The 24,368-nt window shown below is 40.4% G+C and overlaps 1 protein-coding gene across 6 annotated transcripts in view; it reads right to left on the minus strand.

The window, feature by feature from the left end:
• CADM1 (cell adhesion molecule 1) overlaps positions 1-24,368 on the minus strand; it is a 286,568-nt gene that overhangs the window by 30,772 nt on the left and 231,428 nt on the right. For 3 of the 6 annotated variants that reach the window (XM_054005227.1, XM_054005225.1, XM_054005223.1), the window contains exons 6-8: positions 21,019-21,118; positions 15,422-15,594; positions 10,452-10,517 (exon numbers count right to left, since the gene is read on the minus strand). In XM_054005227.1, the coding sequence (XP_053861202.1) occupies positions 10,452-10,517; positions 15,422-15,594; positions 21,019-21,118 (339 nt within the window). The remainder of the gene's footprint in view (positions 1-10,451; positions 10,518-15,421; positions 15,595-21,018; positions 21,119-24,368) is intronic. The other 3 variants (XM_054005229.1, XM_054005228.1, XM_054005226.1) reach the window with 1 other exon arrangement.

Consider the following 24,368-nt stretch of genomic DNA (forward strand, 5'->3'; position numbering starts at 1 on the left):
TACAAAAATAAAGTTCTCAAGCAGTTTATAAGCGAGAACAAATATCCAAGTCAAACAACATGTTTGCTGCAGCTGGAATGGTAAAGTTATGATTAGCAAATGGATTGGATGATTACAGCAGGAAACACAGACCAGTTAAAGGTTTAGAACGTGCTTTCTGGAGGTCCTTCTCAACTCCACCATCTTCTTTCAGAACAAGGATTGTATACATATTTTTACTTCTTTTAACGCATGGTACAATGCTGCACTGCAGAGGAATGATCTCATGTTCAGAGATTTAAAACAACACACGCTTAAGGAAGATTATTTTGCATCATGAGAGAGAGAAAATTAGCCTTTTGCTGTGCTCCTTTGATACGAGTCTAATGAGTATATGCAAAACGGTGTATAAATCACTCAGGAACACTACTGTTCTGCTTGGTGTAAGAGAAGAAATATAGCAGTAACAGGAAAGACTGGGGGGGGCTGCTACTGCGAGAATATCTTATGATTTTACCATGGGTTGACTAGTTTTTAAACTAATTCTCTGGATTTTAGCATGGTTACCCACTTTTAGTTTTATTTCATACTGAGGATAACCATGTCACCCCACTGATTAACTTTACGGTCCAAATTCTGGAGGGAGCGGTGTGTTGTTTTCCTAGTTTAAAGGTCCAGTGAAGTCAATGAGAGTCTTCAGGGACTTTGGCAGGCATTTGATCAGGTCCCTTAGTGATGAGGGATAGCAACAATCACATGAATTTTATGAAAATGAAATTTATCCTATGATGCTGACACTGGATGTTTTCTATTCTGAGGTGAGTACAGAGGATAGAAGGAAGAATACAACAAAACATTGAGGCAGAGTAAACGCATTGTTAATCTTAAGGTAAAACAAAGAATAGGATTTTAAGTAAGGCTCAGCTAAAATTGTTTTATGTGGTGTAGTAAAAACAATCCAACGGCCTTTCCAGTTCTACATATCCATAATCCTACTGTGTTCACTAGATCAGGGGTTCTCAACCAGGGGTACACCGAGGTCTTCCAGGGGGCACATCAACTCATCTAGAGATTTGCCTAGTTTTACAACAGGCTACAGAAAAAGCACCAGTGGAGTCAGTACGAACTAAAATGTCATTCGAACAATGACTTGTATTGCTCTATATACTATACACTGAAATGTAAGTACAATATTCATATTCCAATCGATTTATTTTATAATTATATGGTAAAAATGAGAAAGTCAGCAGTTTTTCCACTAACAGTGGGCTGTGACACTTGTATTTTTAGGTCTGATTTTGTAAGCACGTAGCTTTTAAGTGAAGTGGAACTCGGGGTACACAAGACAGATCAGATTCCTGAAAGGGGTACAGTAGTCTGGAAAGGTTGAGAGACACTGCACTAGATGACTGTTTTATGAGTATCATTAAACATGGTATCCCAGGAAGGAATTTCTCCGCTGATATAAAGTTGCATATTTCACTTAATATCGACTTCCTTTTAGCATCAGACATAGGACTCACTCAGTTTACCGTGACCAGGACTTGACTGAATTAAACCTCTAATACACATTATGTTGTGGTAGAATATGAAGGTATCTGCAAAATGGGAAAACACTGGCAACATTCAAGTCTTTAGACACCAGCCATTTAACTAAGTAGCAAAAAAATGCATTGCTTCAGAGGCAGCGGGGCAATATTTAGTTGAAACAGTGGCACAAGCGCTCCACTGTGGCACATTCTCATTCTTTCACATGGCTTCTCTCCAACTGAAAATTGTTCACTGAGTGTGACAGACTGCGGGTTTAAAGCTAATCCATAAATTAGTCCATAGTCTTGAACAGAATGAACAGCATAAATGAAAACGAAAATCTTAGGAACAAAATTAAATGCCTAAACTTAAAATGCTTTTTCTATTTCCAATTGAACTGCAGTGTTACTATCTTTAAGAAGCTACAGATCCGCTGGGGCTTTTTAAAAACAAACCCCATACAGGAATGGATAGAAGAGTAGCATCTAAAAGTGCACATAAGGTTCAACTGCACCCATTTCACATGTCAGTCTTTAAACCAAACTAAGAAGTACAAACACAATATAGTTCCTTTCTAGTTTATTTCCTTCATTAAAGTAAAAAAGGAGCCAATAGGCTTTCTAATCAGACTCACTGAAATCGTGTTCCATCTGCTTTTTTCAGATTTCTTCACATTTAGAAGGCCAGGGCAAGCATGAGTTCCCTTGATGTTACCATTTTTACAGCAATGCCCTAAGTAATGAATGCTCTGTATTTATGAAAAGAATATTATTTTCCGGTTTATTTCAAATCCATAAGAGATAGTAAAAGGAATACTGAAAAAAAAAATCTATTAATTTCCACTGACCTAATGCCTAGCTTCATTTCATTTATGTTACACTTCAATTAAACTGAATGGTGGCAGGAGGGAGGATGAGGTGAATTCAAGCCTACATATAATGCCGAGCCGCAGCCATCCTTTATCTCTAAAGTCTTCCCAGAAGAATGATGAATGGACTCCGTGTTTGATACTGTAAGATCATGCTTTGTAAAATAATTCCAAGTTGGCTTCAAAGCTTTTGCAGAGGTGTACTGCACTGCACCCCCGAGACAGCTTCATTTGCAGACCAGATGTTTCACAAAAATAATCAGGATCTGCTGAGTAACTTTGTGTGTGTGTGTGGGGGAGAATTCTAGGTCTGGTGCTGCAACTTGGTCTGGGATTTTTAACATTTCTTCAAGAAAGCCCTACAATATGCACTCTTGCTTAGGCCCCAGCCTTGCAAAGAAAATTTAAGAGAAACTGCACAGAGCTCCCTGAAGTTAAAAAGGCTCCACACCTTTGCCTATGCTCCTCTCTTTGCAGGATAAGGGGGTTAGTAGCTATTATTTTAGAATGAGGACTCTTCCTACAGCATGCACAGATATTGGAAGCTACTAGATATACCAGCGGTCATGGAGAAGCCCTGTGAATTTTGAACTCAACAAAATAGTAAGTAGATATTTAGACTATATCTTGTTGGAGAAGTGGAATAAGCAGTTTTATTATTTTTCCATTAGTCCTCTTGCTTCAAAATAGACAAGTTTTCTGAAGATACACAATTAAGTAAAAATGATTGCTGCAGTACTTTATTCATCACAAACAAGTAACAAACAAATCAAAGTGCTCTGGCTGTTATTGACAGAGCAGTGGGGTAAGACTGGCTTAGTTATTTCTTTGCAGGCATGTAGGTTATTCTCTCCCTTTTCCCCTTTAATGTGGTCACATACTGGATGAAAATGTCAGAGGAGTACGATGTTAACGGTAAATTAACCTGACATTTTATCAGGGACACAGGGAAGCTTCTACAGAAACCAAGAATGCTACAATAAATAATTTGGGGAAAGGAATGACTAAGCGGTGTAAATCTCTTCACCAGCCTGTGAAGCATTGCGTAGCACCAAACACCTAGCTTTGTGTGTGTGTACATTCAAAGTTTACAACGACAGAGTACTGCGAGGCTCTTATTTTCAGATTCATGTTTTCGGATTTTCAAATGTCAAGTTGTATACACTGCTGCATCTTTAAAGAAGCATTCAGAAAAGGAGACAAAACTGCTGCTGGGGCCATCTGTAGTTTGCCCAGACCAGGTTGGAATTAACCAGCATCATCCATTGTATAAGTTCATGGGAAAGAAATAAGTTTTCCATTTATCCATTAAATTCCATCTGAACAGCAACACCGACATCACAAAGTGTCAGCAATAGTAACCGATTAGGCACAAAGCTTCCACATCCACTGGTACATATGTAGCCCCATTAATCCACACGGTCTCTGAACCTCCCACAAACCTATTGCTCAAAATACCTTTCAGCAAAGAATACGTTTTACTGCATACTTCCCACCTATAACTTTTTTGGATTACTCCTGGAATAAATCCCAGGCAGCTGTAGTTCATCACACTAGCAGCTGAAATCAGGAAGAGGACAAACTTGTGGCAGGAATAGATTTATCATTTTAAATGAGTTTTCTAGGATGTAAATTCCAATTTTAAAATGATGCAACATTTTTCTTCGCTAATGAATACAAGAGTTCCCATTTTTATATTCGATACCTATGCAAAGATGGAAAAAAAAATTCCACTGACTTAGTTTCAGAATCTAAGTTTAACCTGTCCTTCAGGAAGAGTGTTTAAGACAGGAACTCAGTGCTATTCAGAGGAATTCATCTGGGAAGGCAGGAAATCCTTGGAATTTTTAGGCACCAGCACTGTAGCTTTAGCCTACAGAATATTTACGTGTGAAATCATTCCAGGTTTGGCAACACCTACTTTATTTATTTATATATAAAAAGACAGTCAAGTTGTTTAGTCCCCACATTTAAAATTTCACAAAACGGAATACTAATAAAACATTAGCATTTAAGTGAAAATGTATGAAAAATACTTCATTTCTACTTCAACAACCTCCTCCGGTATTTGCAAACTAAACAGTGGAGCATTTACATAAGATTTGGAAGTAGATTCATAATTTTACTTTCTAATGCTTAAACTTAAAAACAGCAGAACAACTGAAAAGTTTGTTCTACTTTTACCATTTGGTTTTAACCATTTATGGCAGCGTTTCTCAAACTTCATTGCACTGCAACCCCCTTCTGACAACAAAAATTACTACATGACCCCAAAGTGGGGGTGGGAGGGGGAGAGGAGGTGCAACGCCAAAGCCCAAAGGCTTCAGCCCCAGGCGGGGAACCTGTAACCCAAGCCCCAGCAAGTTTAACACCAGCCCTGGCAACCCCATTAAAATGGGGCCATGACCCGCTTTACGGTACCGATCCACAGTTTGAGGATCTATGGTATCACCAATAAGGATGTGTTTATTTTTAAACCTTCCAGCATCTCTAACTTAAAAAAAATGTTTTAATACATTTTAAAAGATTTCACAATTATTTTAAAGGCAAGTCATCTGATATGAAACCTGCCAGTCCAGGATCAGGACGTGAGGAGTTGCTGAGGAGCCTTGATATTGCTACAGGATTGCACTCGAGTCTCTGTACAAGTTATAAAGGAACATCCATGCAATATAGACTCAAACATGTAATCTGCAACACTAGGGATTCCCTAGAAGTATGCTAAGTACATCCCACGTTCCATTAAAACGGCTGCCATGTTACACGCAAGTCCCAATAGCAGAGGAGGCAACAAACATGACTGTACAGGTACACAATTAATTGTTTATGTGCTGAGGGGGAAGAAAATTAGCTCTACAGAGAATAAAAATTCTTTAAAAGGCAGACCATTTTTTTATACTACATTATGACCAAAGAGAAGGATTTTTTAAAGAAAATTAAGAACTCCCAGGATAGAACAGCTGTCCAAAAACAGTATTTCAAGTGAGGACTCCAGGGGCAATTTAAATTATGCAGTTTGCTCTGCCATATCATATTGTACATCTTAATGCACAAAGCCACGAGGACAATTTGAAATGATAAAAAAAAAGGTTTTGCCAGTGATAACAGCTGAAATGCCAAAGGACGGTCAGAAAATCAGGGTAGATACTGAAAAGATCAAACCATCATGTGATAAATCGTAAGTAGCAAAGCAGCAGATTCAGAGCAAATGGTTTAAAGGTTGTGCTCTTTCAGACGCTCCATGACTTCCCCGCAGCACTACAGAACTGTTTCCAGAGTTCAGCTTGACTGATCAGGTCAAGTCCATGCCAGCAGTTTTCACAGTCACATCAGGAGTGAGTGTGAGAGTGAGAGAGACACTTATGCTCAGGAAGTGGACTGATTGGACAATGAAGGCATGCCAAAACTTGCCTTAGGTTGTCATCTAGAGTATGGAGAAGAAAGCATGGCTAGCCGGTGAAGCATGGCTGGCTGGCTGGCTGGCTGGCTGGCAAGGGGGCAGCACTGAACAGGGATTGTTAATGGGCTGGGGAGGAATTTTGTACAGATCAAGGGCCATATTTTGTAACAAAATATATTATCTGTTATAGCGATGCAAGCTCTCTGGTGTAGAAAGCATGCTCTCCTGTAATGGCTGTACAACACCGCCTAGCACGTATGGCTTTATACGAATCATCAAAACAGGTGTTTGCCACTGGAGACTATGGCTGAAGAACCTACTGAACATGCCCAAGCACAAATGGGCCCTTCCTAGGCCCGTTTTTACGGTAGAAAAAGTGAGCCCTCAAAGCATCTTCAGTACCTGAATCAGGAAGCGTTCTCTACACTGGAGGGGGCATCTGGTAAGGAGTGCAGTGTAAATGCAGAGAATAGGAGCTTTGCCAATGAAAACTCTCTCAAACACAGCTCATTTTTCTTATGAAGACGGGGTCCTGGCAGAACCGCCCTGAGCTTCCATGCGATGGCAGCTGAGTGTGCCCCCAGCTTGTGTGGGGAATGAAAGGAGAGAAGTTGAAGTATAATGGAGATAAAAATCTCCCCCGATTTGAGGAATCCCATTTAAAAATGCTTAGAATTGGTTTGGGTGGAAGACTAAGCATGAAAAAAGGAATTCTACCACCTCTGAACAAAGACACTCACCAGTATTCAGACTATATGCCAGGGATGGCCAAAATGCAGCTTGAGAGCCGTATGCGGCTCTTTTCAGTTAAAGTATGGCTTGCAGAGACCCCCCACGCCTCCCCACTATTCTCCACCTACGAGACTGGGGTGGTGGGGCTACGGGATTCTGCCCTGAGAGGAGGAGAATCGCAGGGCTTCAGCTCCATGGGAGTTGCCTGCCGGGGCTTGGGACTTCAGCAGAAGTGGGGTTGAAGCCCTGAGCCCCGGTAGATGTGCCTTGCAGGGCTGAAGCAGGCACGCCCTGGGACTGGAACTACTGAAGATTATCGTATGTAGCTCAGAGGGTCAGTACATTTGGCCATCCCTGCTATGAGAGAACATTTCAGTATTTTGGAGGCAATACAATTAGAAGTTATGTATTGTCCTTTGAGGCTTTTAAGTAGTATTTCTACACTACTACTGTACATAATTCTTGCAATGATGCTAGTTTGTAAATGGATTTCACTTGCAAAACCCTTTACTGGGAAGAAAGGAAGATAAGCTTCAGTATAAAACTGCAGGAACTTACTCATCCGTGTTTGGCTGCTGAAGCTTCTAAGGTTAACAGGGGCTGCAATGAACTAAACAATGCAGGGGAAGAGTGGAAATTAATTTTTATATCCATTTGTCAGACTTGGGTTTCCAGTTAAATTTAGTAGACTGTCTAGTCTCTGTAGAAATGGAGATGGAAAATGTTCAGTTCCATAACCTTTAATCTATTTGGAGAGAGGAGCAAATGTTAAATTCCATGAGTGCAGATATTGAGCCTTCAGGATAAGATAAATACACATATAGCTGCTTGCTAAGACACAGTAACTCTGCAAGATCACATCCATCAAAGAGAGGGATTTGACAAAGTTGTTCTAGTAGCAATTTCAGTTTAACAACGCCTCAGTGCTAGCTCGTTCATTAGCACAAAAGCATTCTGTGCTGAGAGAAGATACAACTCCTGGATCAGGAGGTTAAAGTATATCTGTAAGGTGGCCTCAAATCTCAAGCTGATAGGCCAGCAACAGAATGAGACAGAAACAGAAAGTTCACATTGAAACCAAGGAATTTGGCACAATTGGCCTGTTTCTGCCCTCATTAGAGTCAATGGAAAAGTTCCCATCGATTTGGATTAAGAGTAGAACAGAGTACAATGTCACTAATACAGTCTGGCCCCACTCACACAGGTCAAACCAGATTAACTGATGAGGGTTATGGCTGAGCATAAACTATGTTTAAACATGTTTTTTAGCTCTGTTTTAGAAGCCAGAGTACCTGGGGTCTTTTTCACCCTGTTATACTCACTAGATAGGTAAGGGGAGAGGGGTTTCTACCATCAGGAACAGGCAAAAAATGGGTGTTTGATTGCTGCAAGAATCATAAGATACCCATGACTTGCCCACTATAAGTGGCTGTCAGATCTCACCAGGCATGTGGATCTCTCTGAGTCTGAAGAAGATCTTACGATCTTGAGGTGTCTGTGTCAAACACAAGTGAATTGTCAGAGAAATCTGGGGAGCTAAATTTAGATTATTCGGATCATCATCATCAGGTCCCAAGGCCATTACAATAACTCTTCTGGAAATGCTCCAAAGGCAGGGCCAGCCGACAGGGAATGTTACATGGGAGAAGACAGATTACAGAGGAAGAACAGTAGGGAAACTTGAGAGAAGAGGAGGGCACAGTGATGGAGCCAGCTAGCGCATCAGCGGTGCAACGTACATTTTGAAGAATGACTGACACTAAAAACTACAAAGGCAGCCTGGATTACAGGGGTGGGGTAGCCAGTAGATTTCTGATCCAAGCCAGTCTGTGGGGGAAGGACTAAGAATGTGTGTGGCTACAAAAGCCAACTCATAAGAGCACAGATTTCATACTGAGGGGTGCTGCAGCAGCCTGGGGATCAAAGGGTGAATGGTAAATGCAAAATATTGAATAATCAGTGAGGCAACCAAATCTGCAAACATCAGTAATAGGATTAAGCCACTAAATAACAGAGGATGCAATATAATCAAGTTCAACATCAGTTAAGGGGGACGCATACCAAGAGCCAGTGATATTTAGTTTCCAGAAGAGGGACACTTATTTTAAAAAAGAATGAGGAAGCTAGGAGCACCCAAAAGGAGAAGTTGGAGAACTCTGTAGAATCAGCATGGAGGTTGCCTAAGATGCCTTATTGTAGTCTTGGATGGTAGCAATGATTGAAGCATTTGAGCTACAAACAACATGTAATTTATTATTCGAAACAGCTACGATATTGAGTGTGGAAGGGTAGCTTAGCAGAGTATCCATCTATACAAAAAGTACTAAAAGTGAGCCCAAAATGACATGTTAGCAATACCTAATTTCATTTCCAGGACAAAGAGATGAGAACATTATTAGTGTTACAAAGCACCACATGAATATAATGCAATAGGGCCAAAGCAGCTTGGTTCCTGAAAGGGTAAGTAAGCCTCTGTAACCATTTACAGTTCTTTGAAAGCATTAACAAAACAGTGGATAAAGAGCCACCGAGTTACAGCATTCCTTTAGACCGAGAGACACTTGATAAAAAGTCTCCTCACAAAAGGCTCTGAAGGAAACTTTGACAAGATGAGGTGAGAGGTTAAAGACATATTATGGAATAAAAAGTCGTTAAAAGATAAAAACTGTAATAAATAGCCAAGTCTTGAGATGGGAAAAAGTTAATGCCAGCATGTTCCGAAGTTCAATAGTAAGGAGGCTGACAGTGGACCTGGAAGGAGGAAGACAGTGACATGGCAAAATCTGGACAACACAATGACAGATGAAACACACGGTGACAAGAGCATGTTAAGGCACATTGGAAGGAAGCTTTTAAATTAATTGTCCACCTCCGCGAGTCCTGATTTAGTTGTAAAATCATATGGGACTGGGGGTGGGAATGTAGGACAGTTAGAGTCGGCTAAGGCACGATGGTAGTCACAAAGATAAATAAAATGTTATGCTGCCTTATGAAGGGGATGGAATACAATACAGGAAATATTAAGTCACTGGACAATCGATGGTACATTCTCACCTTCAGTATTGTGGTCAGTTTGTCACCTCTATCTCAACAAAAAAACATAGCTGAAATAAAAAAAAAATCCAGGAAAGGGCAATGAAAATGAGCTGAGTACTGTAGCTGAGCAGGGGAAATCAGAAAAGCCTCCCTTATGAGGAGTGACTGGGAAGACAGATGTAGTTATTGTGGAGAGGAGCACGAGGTGAGATGATGGATCGATGTAAAATAATGAGTGGTGTATTATGGACAGTTGGGTATTCCTATTTACCTGGTCCCAGAATACAGGAAAATAGGAATTCAAAATTAAAAGGCAACTTAAAAAAAGGTGAACAGAATATTCTTTTTAATATTAGAATAATATGCATAATTGACTGGTGGGCTCATATATAAGAGCTAGGTGGTGGTGTTATTGTTGCAGGATATTGAGGTAGATAGCTTGTTTTGTTAAGTTTCAGAAATAGATGAAACACCTATGAATAAGAATAGCACTTGTAATCATACCAGTTGGACAAAATTACAAACCAACTTCATGCTTCCGGGCATAAATAGCTCAGAAAGTGATATCAACTGGGGTGAGCATGATATTTAACATCTGCTCCCCGAGTTAGATGTACTACAGGGGTGTTTATACCTTCATTTGAAGTATCCGATATTAGCCACCAGTCCTGGACTAAAGGGACTGTTAGTCACGTCTGACATGTCAATTTCCATGTTCCAAGAACACCTGCAGTAAGGACTGTCCAACTTCCTGAGATTATAACACACCAGTACAAGAATTGTATATTATGAAAAATAAAGATTTTTTTTCTCCCCTTCCCCCCCCCCCCCCCCCAGGCTTCTGTTTATAGACATAAAAGACAATACACATTCAGGACATTTCCAATGGTCATGAAGGTACCATACCTGTGATGGTGGTAGGGGTGGTGGTGGTGGTGGTTGTTGTGGGAGGAGGGATAGTTGTGGGGGGATCTGGATAAAAAATAAAAAGGAAAATAAAAAGGCAAATTAAGAAAAACAAGCAGAACACAACAATGATCAACAATGATAAGAGAGAAACGAGGACACTGAAAAGCAGCATGGCTGTTTGATGTCTTTATTCCCCTAAAAACAGGGGGGTGGGGGGGCAAATTTCCCAACTGGCTTTACAGACAGAGAGCCAGAACCCAGCTGGTATAGCTGCACTGATTGCAATGGAGCTACACACAGACTTATGCCAGCAGAAGGGATCTGGCCTGAAATTTCTCTTGTTCTGTCATTTATAAATGCTTAAAAAAAAAAAAAAAACAACACACCTAGCACAAATTAGTCATTGATGGGAGAGCGCGATGGAATGGGAGAGCTATAAGAAAAACAAACCACAAACTTCCTATAACAAGGAGGACAATTTGCTATGTACAAAGACAGACAATGGTGCTTTGTCATTTTTCTACATTTACATTTGAAAATTCTGGTGGGGAAGGGGGGAGTTCCTGCTGCGCTTAACAGACTAAATATCCACAGCAGATTGAGTCTCTCTCATGCGCTTTTTCCAGAACTGTTAACTTCATTATTCTTCCTCCATCAATACATCTCTGCAGGATGTAAAACTACTTCTAAGCTAGTAATAAACACAAAGAAACGAGAATGTCACTATTAAATATCAAGTTTGAGGCATGCAAGATTTTATCAAGACTTTTTTTTTAAATAAAGTCAATATCTTTGTGACTGATAAATATCAATATTTTAATGCTGCCCTAGCTTTTGTTAATATCGCATCCTGGATGGGAAAAAAACCAGAAAACTGAAGAGATTTGTTTTTCTTTACAAAGAATTTATAAAAGACACTTGACCTGGTAAAGCCACCAAACAGTGCTAGGCTATACAATATAAAATATTTATACCATATAGAGTGTCAGATCTTCACAAAAGTTACTTGGGGAAGGAGGAAAGATGAGAAAAGATGTGAAAGAAAAAAATTATATGTATATCAATGCCCCAAAATGATCAAACTGAATGTGTTAAGTAGTCAGCAAGACTTTGAACTAAGGAATCATTCTGCAATAATAGAGCATGAAACGGTTCATAGGCTTTTGATTTTAAATTTTATCTAAAGCATGTCAACTTTTCATCACTGACACATCTGTTACTCTTTTATCTCCAAGTGAGCTCTCAAATTCTCTAATTAATACATCCAAACTTTAATTATATGCTGCACCTTTATTGTGTTCAGTACAACTTCCTGAAAGTTAAGAAACATTACCTTGGAGTTCGCTTCATTGTGAAGTCAGCTAAAGGAAAATGATCATTCATGAAGAATGTCTTTAAACATTTTGTCCTTCTCCTGCAGCCACAATAGCTGGGTCCATTTCTTTGTTAGATAACTTCTTCATCATCCGCCTAACTTGGGATAGGCTGACAAGGTACTACACTGATGTTTCTTTATTAGCAGTGGAGACAGAGCAAAGCATGAGAAGAAAATCACCAACCTTTGTCACGGAGGATGAAAAACTGAATTTTGTGTTTCACTGTCTCCACCAGGGGAAACTGCTACTGACAGTTTCGTCCCTACTGATTGGGGGAGATGATTGTCTAGTCTCATGTGCTAATCACACTAGAGATTTCTAGGAAATGTCTTTGGTCACTCCCAATGTGAAATCAATTTTTAGGCAACAACATTTTCAGTTTGTCTTATCTTGTATGTGATTAGACATCCTTGTAACACATCAGCAGAATACAAAGGTGTGTGTGTGCGCGTGTGCGTGTGTTAAGGACAGTTCCGCAGCAATCACTTTGCAGGTTCTTGCTGCCCGAAGTCACTTTAGACTTAATTTAAACATATGTGTATTTTAATTTTATAAGGAGATTAATCTTGATGAGGTGGAGTAGGGCTGACATGTCAGATGGTCACAGCTCTTCTGCAGTCATTACATTCTATTGCATCAGATAACTATTAAGGGACTTGTTAAGACACGGAGTGATTTGACAGACTAATCACCCTATTTTCTTATTCTCTCTCTTAAGGTCAATTTGGTGCTGGTACAAAGTCCTGTATTGACAGCCCTAGAGAATAAGTCCTACTTATTTATGGAACAGGTAGAGAGGCAAGCAATAGAGAAACCTTTTAATGCATTTTGCACTAGGCTTGTAGATGCTACTTCCACGGGTCAGTTTCCATGCGGAGAAAAAGATGCCCAATGTGGTGATGGCTTATGAGACATGCATGCTTTATTAAGAGGTGGACTCAGACTGCCGACACATTTCCATGCAGGACACAGCATAGTATTTGTATTCCTTAATACAGAGTTGGGGTAGATTTGAACCAGTGCACTAGAGAAGGAAGCCATGAGCAATCCACCTCTCCTAAGACCAACAGCTCTGAATTCCTGGGCTGAACATGCATAGCATCAAGGGACTTCTTTATACAATCTAGAATATCGAGCCATATTGAGACACTCCTGATTTTACAAAATCTTGATACGATGGGATGTAGAAAAGTTACTTGACCATGGACCCCCCGACAGACCATAAAAGTGGCTAATCATGCCTATATGGCTGTCACATCTATGCACTATGGGCACAGGCTAAAAATCTTTCGGAATTTTTATTTCTTTTAAAATAATTTAATTGCAGTCTTTCCCTGTGAATTCGATGTGCCAATGAGAGGTAGAGCACTGACAGCCCTAAACTTCTTGTTCACACAACAGATACAGCAAAATCAGTGATAGAGTGTGCTAATATGAGCTCTGAAAATTTCGCTCTTAGAACATGTCTAACATTCAGAAGGGAGTTCAGTTTCCAGAGCACATTGAATCCTTGGCCTGAAACAGCCAGAGATTCCAACTAGAGCCATTCCCACTAGAGCTGTTTCTAAGAGAAGCTCACTAGGAACTGGAATGAGACCAGTTCATTTAATATCTGCTAAATTTTGTTTAAAATCCTCATTTATGGGACAAGTAGTATATGAAGCCACCAAGAAATGGAAAATCGTTTCATTGTTGTTTTATTATATTCCATAGTTCTAGTTTCAGATGAACTCCTTAGTTATGATGTTTAGGACAATATACAGAAAGTGTGATTGCATTGATGCAATAAGCATGGGCCTTGTTTCACATGTTCTCATTTAGTACGAAGAGTTTATTCCTTCTAGGACTGCAAAGTCAGTCAGGTGTTGATCTAAGGAAAAAACGTCAGTGTGAATGCACCCCCACCCCACCAGAGCCAGAGAAGAGAAACGACTCTGAAATATGGATGTGTGTCTTATGAAATAAACTTTCACTTTAAAAGCAGACGACCTTTTCTGGGGCACTTTAGGGGGAAAATATTGGAAACGTTCACCATTTGTTTAATTCAGCCGTTTTCAAACTGTGGGTCAGGACCCCAAGTGGGTTGCGACCCCATTTTAATGGGGTTGCCAGGGCTGGCATTAGACTTGCTGGGGCAGAAGCCTAAGCCCCATGGCACGGGGCCAAGGCCAAAGCCCGAGGGCTTCAACCTGGGGTGGTGGGGTCAGGTTACAGGCCCCCAAGTCTGGGGTTGAAGCCCTTGGGCTTCTGCTTTGGCCCCCACACCCTGGGTGGTGGGGCTCGGGCACTCAAGCGTCAGTCCCCCCTCCTGGGGTCGCGTAGTAATTTTTCTTGTCAGAGGGGAGTTGCAAAGCAATAAATTTTGAAAACCCCTGGTTTAATTAAATCCATAGACATACATTTCTACAGGGGCCTCCCTTTATAAATGCCTAAAATATGCTTGTGTACGAAAGTCAGAAGTTGGGCACTCAAGCTGCCTGATCTGTGTCAGCACAAGGGATTTTGAGCTGTATTGTTCCAGGCGGAGCTAATATGGAGTAAGTTTTAAACCAGAGAAAGCTTCCAAAACACAATACCAGCACAATCTTAATTGTAATCATTCAAATGACATCAATTATCAATACTTGCGAGAAGTCAAGGGGGCTTTAGAAGCAGTCAGGATTGACCACCACTGGCTCTCATGCTGATCTGTCCTTATAGCTTGCCATGCTATCTGCACAGACTAGGGGTGGCAGCATTTATAAAATGCGGGGGGGGGGGGGGGGGGGAAACCCATGCATCTTAAGTCTTCCTAAAGAACTAGCCTTACACATGTAGCACAAGGGAATTGTTCATAATTAGACTGGGGATCATTCTTCAAGTGTCTATTGAATCTTCATTATATGCCCGACCTCCATGACAAGAGCACAACAAGGTTAAAAGTGATGGTAAAATAATGCAGAGGAACTGAAGAATTAAAGTAGGTACTTAACCGCACTTTAAAAAGATGCTGAGGCATGTTTTAGTATCTGTTTGGCAGCCATAGATATGTTTAAGACATCTCATTCCTCCAGCTTATTTACTGGTTTGTAATGATCCGGATACGACTTGCTGATTCTTCAGTCATTTAACTTGCTAAAAACGGAGTGGAGAGAAAATCCTGCACCATTGCTGCAGATATTGCACAACAGATTAGATAAGACACCATAGGGAGCAGTCCTACAATATTCAGGACTGTCAGAGGATAACTTAAGCCCCCTCCCCCCCCCATGAGCCCCTCCCCACAACCCCTCCAGCTTCTGCTCTGGCTTTTTCCCTGTACTGCATCTTACAATACATCCCACCTCCACGGCAAGCTCACAATGACAGCTCCGAGAAGTCATCACTTACTGGACTTTGAACATCAGAGGCTCTGCATCTGAGGCTAGCATTGGGGGAAAAGAGTGAAGGAAATGGTTTCCCAGAACCCCCAAATATAATGAGAGGATGCATCGGATGTATCAGAAATTCCAGCATTAAGAAACGGTTTACTTTTTCAAAAGCTTTCAGAGAGTGGCATGTAGCAATTATGTGTAAATGAGTGTAGGAGAATGGTGTTTTTTCCTCACGTACCGTATACAAACAGCATGTAATCCGCAGACGATTTCCCCACCGCATTTGAAGCCTCACAGCGGTATGTACCATTATCTGTTTTGTTTAGGTTATTAATGAGAAGGTTTGAACCCGACACTACAACGTGTTGAGGCATCTCATCATCTACTCTTAACCATTTCACTTCCGTAGGCCTATGCAGGAGGGGGAGAAAAACATTTGCATTACTAATTCCGACAATCAAGTCGGTATTTTCAACATTTCATCCACATCCAAATATGAGATCACATGACAGACAAAGACACTAAGGAAATGACGTGACCTTCCTGAGTAAGATGCACTGATTAGTGAATACTCTCTTCATTTGCTTTTGAACCACTCATGTCTCACATGCTGAAGCACTTACATTACTTACAATTTATCCTATACCAATTGGAAACGATTCCCTGGGAGATTAATATTTTTTGCCTTGCTGTTTCACGCAATCCAAGCAGAACAGACCTCACCAAAAGATAATTCTCTCATTTATTTGGGGGGAAAACCCACAAACCCGTCAATGGGCTACACTTGTATGTACAGTAGCCCTTTAAGCATGAATTAAATTTCAACATTTTATTGTAAAACACGTTAATTTAACAAAATTGATACATTTTAGCAAGTTTGAACGCTTTGAAAAGGGATACAGTTGACTCATTTGCAACATTTTTGTCTCTCCTGTTTGTTAGTACCATTTTAGCAGCTGGAAAATAACATTGCCTCTTCTCCCCACCCCTAATTACCCTTTTTCCATTTGGTAGTCTGTTTTCTCATCTGTTGCTAATGAAACAACAATGAACGTAATAGTTACGCAGCTCAGGGAACAGGGAAATTCCTATAGAGTCAGTGGAGGGAACAACTGTTTTTGTAGGTCTCACAATGGCAGTAAGACTATCACTGACTTTCATTAAATGTTCAAAAACACGTCAACACAGTATTTGGAATCAAGAAGAAATTCCTCACCACTCTAAGTGAGAGAAAAAAATACTGTACCTCTTAAGACAACTGAATACTGCTCTTCTGAGGAGTAAAGGGGAAAAAAAAAAAAAAAAAAAAAAAAAACAAGCAAACTCCAGAATATTATCTAAACAGAAATGGGACACCACACATTTCTGATGCAAAGTAAACAATTGAGAAGCACCGGCCTAAACTTTCCATCAATTCGAACAGTCTCAATGGGCAGGGACAGATCTATGAATCAGGCATTATGGCTGACTAAGAGATATTCAAATCATCGTAGGGTACATTAAAAGCTTTAAACTGCATCTAAAAACAATAGTAATTGAGTGTGTCACCATGACCCAGTAAAGTAACTTAAAAATTAGTATCGCGTGTGTCAGCCTAGCAGGCTGTGGCGAATGGGCTGCTTGGTAATCAGAACTCCTGCTTGACAGGTGAAACACTTGGGCTATGTCTACACTACACAGCTTTTAGCGACATGGCTGCGTTGCTACAGCCATGCCGCTAAAAGTCACGCAGAGTAGCCGCTGTTTGTTGGCTCTCCTGCCGACGAAAAACTTCCAACCCCAACAAGGGGCGTTTGTTCACACAGGCGCTTGTCGCGGCAAAACTTGTGTCTTTCAGAAGTGTTCTTTTTAGACAAACGTCTTGTCATTCAATTGGCAGTGTAGACGTAGACAGAGTGTGATAGGTGGGACAATATTTAACAGCAAATTAACGTTACCCTTTTGATTGTACACATCTTGGCAAAACACACAAGTAACCTACCAACATGTGCTTATGCATACAATCATATCAACATGACTAGAGAGAAAGAATTAGTGTAGACACAGTACTATTAATGAAACGGAGAATAAATGCAATCACTATCCCTCTGCTATGGCATTAGGTTCCACAGTATTTCCCTCCCTCTCCCACCCCTCCCGCAAAGAAAGGAATTTGCGATGTGTTTAATTTACTCCAATTTAGGTTTTCAATGTAGGTCATGAGGCATTTGAGATCCTTCTCAAAGTTGGCTTTGCCTTTTGGAGTAAAAGATGAGCTCTTACTTAGCCTATGATGCAATTTTTAAAAAACCTTTTACTCCTGCAGAGACGAAAGGAAAGTTGGGATTTTTTTTGCCAAGAGCAAAAGCTAATGTTTTGGCAAGGAGGTGGTCATGAAGGACATTTTGCTAGAACACACGGCCTCTACACAGCCACATACTTACAAAGGGAGAAATATGGGCTAGTGCTTAGAATAAAAGGACTAATATGGTAGCTGACTTCCAAATAGAACTCTCAGTCACTGGGGGACCCTGAGCTAATTGCTTGGTTTAGCTGTGCTTTAGTATCCCAGTTGTAAAATGGGTATCTATCTATCTATCTAAACCACTATCTACCTCCCTCACATAGGTTTTGGAGGACTTAAGAGTTTGGAAAGTACTTCAAGATCATTGGATGAAAGATTATGTAGGAGAGTCAAGTATTCTTAAGGCAGCCAGATTCGGGGGATAAGATTGGTTGGTTGTCTCCTGTTGGAGAGCCAAAAGAGGGAGCTCGTACCATTTTTGAGGGTCCCACAAAAGTTTGGGCTTTTCTTGGTGACCAAGTGATAGACTTTTGTAAAGAAAATAGATACTGAGAATTTTGAGGTTGCCCACCAGGCAATCCGAATGGATGTGACAGAAGGGATCTTGGGGCTGGGCAACAGGAACTCCTGCATTCTGATCTCCTGTTGGCCATCAATTCACTGTGTGGATTTGGGCAAGTACTAACCATTGTGTGCCTCAGTTTCCTGCTCTGTAAAATGGAGGTAATTACCTACCTAGTCCACAGGCATCTGTGGAACTTAGTTAAAGCATGTAAACCTCTATACACAAACTAGGTGTTATTAAAATTGAAACTCAAAATTTGACCTGTTATTTGACTGTGTGGATAAGTTTCATCTTAGTGTTGCCAAGCCAGGTTTTATTGCTATTGGCCTTGCTTTTCTAAACTGCCTAATGATTTTGGGAGTCTCAACTTTGGGGTGCTTACCTTGAAGAGATACAATTTTAATGGAGTTGCTGCTCAGCGCTGTCTGAAAATCAGGCACCTTATAAAGTGTCCCAAGTGGGACAACGAAAAAATAACACCCCCAAAATCTTATTCTTTTGCCATAGACTTTTACATTTCAAGCTTGCAGATGATTTAGCTGGGAATTGGTCCTGCTTTGAGCAGGGGGTTGGACTAGATGACCTCTTGAGGTCCCTTCCAACCCTGATATTCTATGATTCTAGGTCATCAGAAGATTCTGACGGACAGCAAACTTTAATATCGGGCAAGAGGGGTCACAAAATGACTTTTACTGTTAAAGGGGCATAGTTAGAGTCATTAAAAATGTTATACAAAATATATGCAGATAGTAAACTAGTGCGACAGCAGCCACATCTCCTATGAAGTTATGTACAGTGGTGGCAATTTGCACATTCAGAAAGGACTTCATTTCCTTACGTGTAACACCTTAGACCACTAAAATTGAAAGAATTTTGCAACTCTTGTTTACTTGTCACCATTTACATTTGTTTAGTTTTTGGTTTAGTCTAAGTTTAGACAATGAAAATGGACTACTGCGTAACTAGGCACAAAAAGATCACGTCTAGCCTTATTTTTCAAGTTCTAATCCAACTCCACAAAGTCACGTTTGGGTTGCAAATATCGCAGGGGAATATTTCTTTTTTTAAAAACTTCCACTGGAATTAAAATATCAAGGAAACTTTCCACTTAATATTAATTTTTTGAAAAATAAGCTTTTATGACAACTATATTTCTAGAACACTTTGACCTGGCAGTTACCCTTAAAGGCTATATTTTTGATGTAAATGCTTTCAGATCCCCAGATGAAACCCACTATATAAAAAACAGTGTTATCACCATATAGGCATCAACATAAAGTTAGATAACAGACAGACTGGGGCAAGTGTCTAATGGGGCACTGCAAGGGTCAGGGTTACTTTCAGTCCTACTGAACATTAGTCATATGGAAAAGGGAGTATATTATATGTTCATTAAATTCACAGATGATACTAAATTAGGAAGAGTTGCAGTTACCAAGGAGGACAGAAAAATACAAAGGGGCCTAGAGACATTAGAATCGTGGGAACAGAAATCATAAAAAGGAGATTCAACTGGGAATATGCAGATTAACATCTGGGGGAAGGACTCAAATGCTGAATGGGGGAGAAGAAGCTGGGAAACAGTACTACTGAGACAGATTGAGGAGGGATAAAAGGTCGGACATGAATTTAGAATGCAAGGTGAAAGTAGGAAGCCACTGCATTTCTGAGGTTTATATACCTCACGTCACTGCCCATGGAGATAGAACTCCAAATCTAGATTGTTCTAAATCCAACTATACCCAGAATAACCTCTTCAGTTCTGGACAAATTACCAAAAAACGGTAGGGGGTTCAGAGAAACATAATGAAGATGATGAGAATAACCCTACATCTACACTATGAGCCAAAGGTGTGATTTCCCAGCTTGCATGTCCGCACTTATGGTAGTTCCATTTGATCTAGAGTGGATGTAAATAATAGTGGTACCATGGGCAGTGGTGGCAAGGTACCCACCAGTGGTACCCATCAGTTTCAGGAGTGTTTCATTGCCACCGAACATACTACTCTACTATTTATACTCACATTAGTTCTCATCAAGCTACTAGAAGAACATGTATGCAAGCGGAGGAATCACACCGCTAGCTTGTAGTTTAGATGTAGCCTAAGAAAGGGAGGGACTGAGCTCATAAGGAAGAGAAAAGGCTAGATTACGTGATTAAGAAGAGTGAGTCAACATATTAACCTACAAAAGCATGTAAACCCAAAATGGAAGAGGAATTGTTTAAGGAGGCTACAAGGGTTAAACTAGAACTAATGGCACGAAAATAAAGGGGAAAATTTACATGTTGCAATCAGGAGTTTTGTCCTGGGGTACAATCTATTAAACTGTATAATAGCATCACTGCACAAAACACTGAAAACTACACCACTAAAAAACAAAAACCACCGCCCAGAACAATCACATACAGACAGGGAGAGAGACTAGCTAATCTTACAGTTCCACTCCAACTCTAATGTGCCATAGTCTCCACCCCTTGTGACATAATTACTCAGCCATACTTGCACCTTTGTAGGATTCAGTACGTAGTCAATGGCCTGGATTTTGTAGATTCATTACAAACCAATTGCCATCTAAGCCATTCCCTGAAGGAAGGGATGTCCTGTCATGTGGCATCCATAACAAAATTCACATTGTTTCCCTTTGTGCGAGAGAGATCTTACTGCCAGTGATGCCACGAAGCACAGAGTTGCTTCCTATGTGCCCATTTGTGAAAAAGCTCTATTTAGAGCTTTGAAAGGAGACATTTTCCACCTATCACTTACATCAAAATGGATACAGGTTAAAATCAAGATCTTAATATTTTAGCTGATGTCCAGATTCAGAGAACATTCCCCTTCAGCACTCACTGTTTGCAGAGAAAATAGTTTACCCATGAAGAGTATCTCATTAACTTCCCACGGTAAGAATGTGAAAATCACTTTTCTATAGCATGACATAATTGGCACTGGGTGATCTGTTCAAGCCTTTGAAGTCCCAAACTTACTGTGGCTTTCCAAAAGCTGTGCATGTCAGTTCGAGTGGCTCCCCTTCTCTCGTTAGACCTTGCAGTGGGTAATTCTGTAAAACCCGCACTTGAGGCTTATCTGCATGACAAAAAAAAAAAAAACACCACACCAAACCGTTTGACAAATTATCTCATTGAGCAGAATCAGATTTGTATGCACCCATAAAGGAAAGCCTGGCATCAGTACTCCTACCCTTGCCACCTTCATACCATTCATCTAATCAGTAAATAGATTCAGTATTTTCTCAAATTAAATTGACTAATAACACCAAAACGTGAGACTTAGATAAGAGCGTTTCACACTAAGTGCAGCACCATCGTTTCCTGGAAAATGCATTTTGTTACATTGAAGTTTATCTCTGAACTCACTCAAGCTAAAGGGAACTCATTTGCCTTCATGCTGAGGTGAAACCCAAGATATTTGTGGTGCTCAGAATTGATACATTTTATCGTGTGTCATATTACTGTATGACAGTACTTTGTGCTGCTGCATATTAATATTTTCGGCTCTACTGGAGGCACTTGTGCAAAAGACAGAAAAATCATAACTGCTGCTTCCTTTGTTTGAGCAATGCCAGGTTCTTCCTAGTGCAAATGAAATTTGTGTAAGTCTCAAAATAAACACAGGGGATTAAAGCGTTTACGCCAAAGGACACAGCTCAGAAATCCTTCAGAAAGGCCCTGTAGGAAAAAGGCCACAGTCCGCAATTAATAAGAAAATCATTGCCTTCAACAGCTGAAACAGATTAAAAATGCAATCTCAACTGTAGCTAAAATGTTATGAACGCAAAAATCAATTCAATACCACAAATGCCATTAAGCCACATATATTTTTTAGAAAGTTACTCAGCTGTAAGAAACGGGGAAGGGCAACAACTCAGTATGCATAAAGGTTGAAACAATTCAAACGTTTTTATTTTGTTTGAGAATCTCTTCTGCCAATACTATTGGCTTGTTGCCTTTTATTAACAGTGTTTAACTCATTAACATGCTTCATATGGAATAATGGAAATAAAAAAAAATCCATGGCTGGGTTTAACAATTTAAACCCTCATAATTTTCAGTAATGGAATAAAGTACACTAGTAAATCCTCTCCTGAGATAGCTACACAATAAATGCTTTTTTATAAATGAATCCTTGTCTCATAGATCTTTCTTGCGACTATGAAACCATAAGACTTTAAAAAAATATCATTGTGCTGGTTTACCAGGTCACAGTAAGTATTTGCAACATTTTAGAGATGCAAAATGATCATATACTGGATAGTATAAAATATTTACACATTTGAAAACACCAGCTGACCTTCTAGTTACATGGTTTAATTTGTGGTAGCTGCAAAGTAAATCTGTACGAGTAATTGGTACATATATTCCAGATATTCTTATCAATCATTCATTATTATCATAACAAATCTTTAGACTGAAATTTTTATGATGAATTTATGGTCTCCAATAACTAGGTATCAGCTATTAAACATTATATTTAAACATGCCAAGTAGAGCCCTGTGTGGATGCAAAATTTGTATCCGCATCCAATCTGCAAAAATGGTCCACGGCTCTAACTCAGATATCCACAGATTGCAGGGCTCTAATGCCAAGCTCCTAGAATTCTGTAATTAATGAGACCTGCAGTAGTACATTCTGGGGCAGTTACGGCATGCCTCAGATAGCAATAGACGGCATAAGGCCAACAACAGATGGACATTTATGTACAACAAAACTGCCCTGAAATGCGAATCTTGGCACTTCTTTATATTATACAGTGGGATTTCTGATAAAAACAAAGATGAGTCGTTAGAGCCACACCTACACCACCGTAGTACAGTACTGGTAGTCAATTAGTTCTAGTCATCTAAAGCTGTTTCCTAATACACTTACAACTTTTCCAGTGGCTTTAAAAAACCACCACCAAAACCCCACCCCCGTAACTTTATAAGGCATCCTTATTAAGCTGAATTCATTCAAAAGCTTACACACCAGCCATCTAAAGGACCCACTACAACAGCAACCAATTTGAAAACCAACCTTACTACAAGCCATTCTGGGTTTGATGAGATTTCTTTAAAAGCACTCATGTTGCATGCCTATAAAATACACGAAAAGTAGCCTTTAAAGAGGCCAAGATAAGACTTGCTCTTGCTCTCTTGTTGGTAGATTAGTTTGTGCCAGCCTGACCAAGCACAATGTTCCGTGGTCTTTAAGTCAACCGATGAAATAAAAAGTGCTGTACATGGAACATGTGGCCTCCCTAGAGGTCATTGTCAATAACTCTCCGTGTCTGGCCAGCGATGGTTTCTCTGAATAGGGTGCCTATCTGCCCATGTGCCAAAGATACAAGTCTATAACGCCTGTTGACAATCCTGACACACAAGTCCTAAGGCTGTCTCCACTTCTCACCTCTTTACATAGAGCCATGCTGCTTCCCGCATCCAGGTGTGCTGGAACAATTTGTAAAGTGGGGATGTTGAAAACCACTGAACCAAACTCTAAACCCTGTATTTGATGGAAACCCCTTCAAGCCAGAGGGTGCAGCAGCACCCCGAGTCCCAGCATCTATGCCTGCCTAGCTCGAATACTAGCTATTGCTGAAATTGACTCGGCATTTCCTCTTTCCAAAGAGCATACACTGAGTGTACACACAGTTTAAAGAGCACGTCTCTTTCAGAGGAGACCCTGAAAGGAATGGCGTGACTGACAGTCTGAATGTACACAGAGGATACCATGACTTTCCTCAAAAGGTCAATATTTTGCATTAGAGTCCTCAGCTAGAAATTCCCCTCCATGCTCTGCAGCAGTTGGTTGTCACTCTCTATCCCAAAACTGACTACCTTTCAGCAGGGCTGTATGCAAAACAGATGGTCCCACGGGTAACTTGACCATCTTGTCCTTAATACCTATTTTGAAATGGTGGTGCTTAATTCATGTTTTAAGTTTATACAGCGCTTTTCATCTCCAACTCTTCCCGAAGCACTTCTTAGGCTGTACCACACGTAGGCCTGCCTTGTTTAGAGACCACCCTTAAATATTAACCTCACCTTAAAACCATGCAAGGTGGGGGAACAACACAGGATACAAGCTGCAGCTTCTACTGAAGATACATGTGCACGTCAAACTGTTTAAAAAGGACTGAGCTTTTGCAAAAGGGGCACCAGCTACCGGTGTGGTAAGAGACCGGTGCTGTGCACACAACAAGGACAGCAAAAGTAGCAGCAGAGCAAGATTCCTTCCTCTTCATCCTCCCACGTGCCCCTGAGCTGGAGACAGCCCTTCCTGTGGAAGCAGAAAAGCAGCTTAAGCCTCTGGGACTCGTTGGCTGTTCGGACTTGGC

Source organism: Malaclemys terrapin, chromosome 15 (genome assembly GCF_027887155.1).
Source record: "Malaclemys terrapin pileata isolate rMalTer1 chromosome 15, rMalTer1.hap1, whole genome shotgun sequence".
NCBI lineage: Eukaryota > Metazoa > Chordata > Testudines > Emydidae > Malaclemys > Malaclemys terrapin.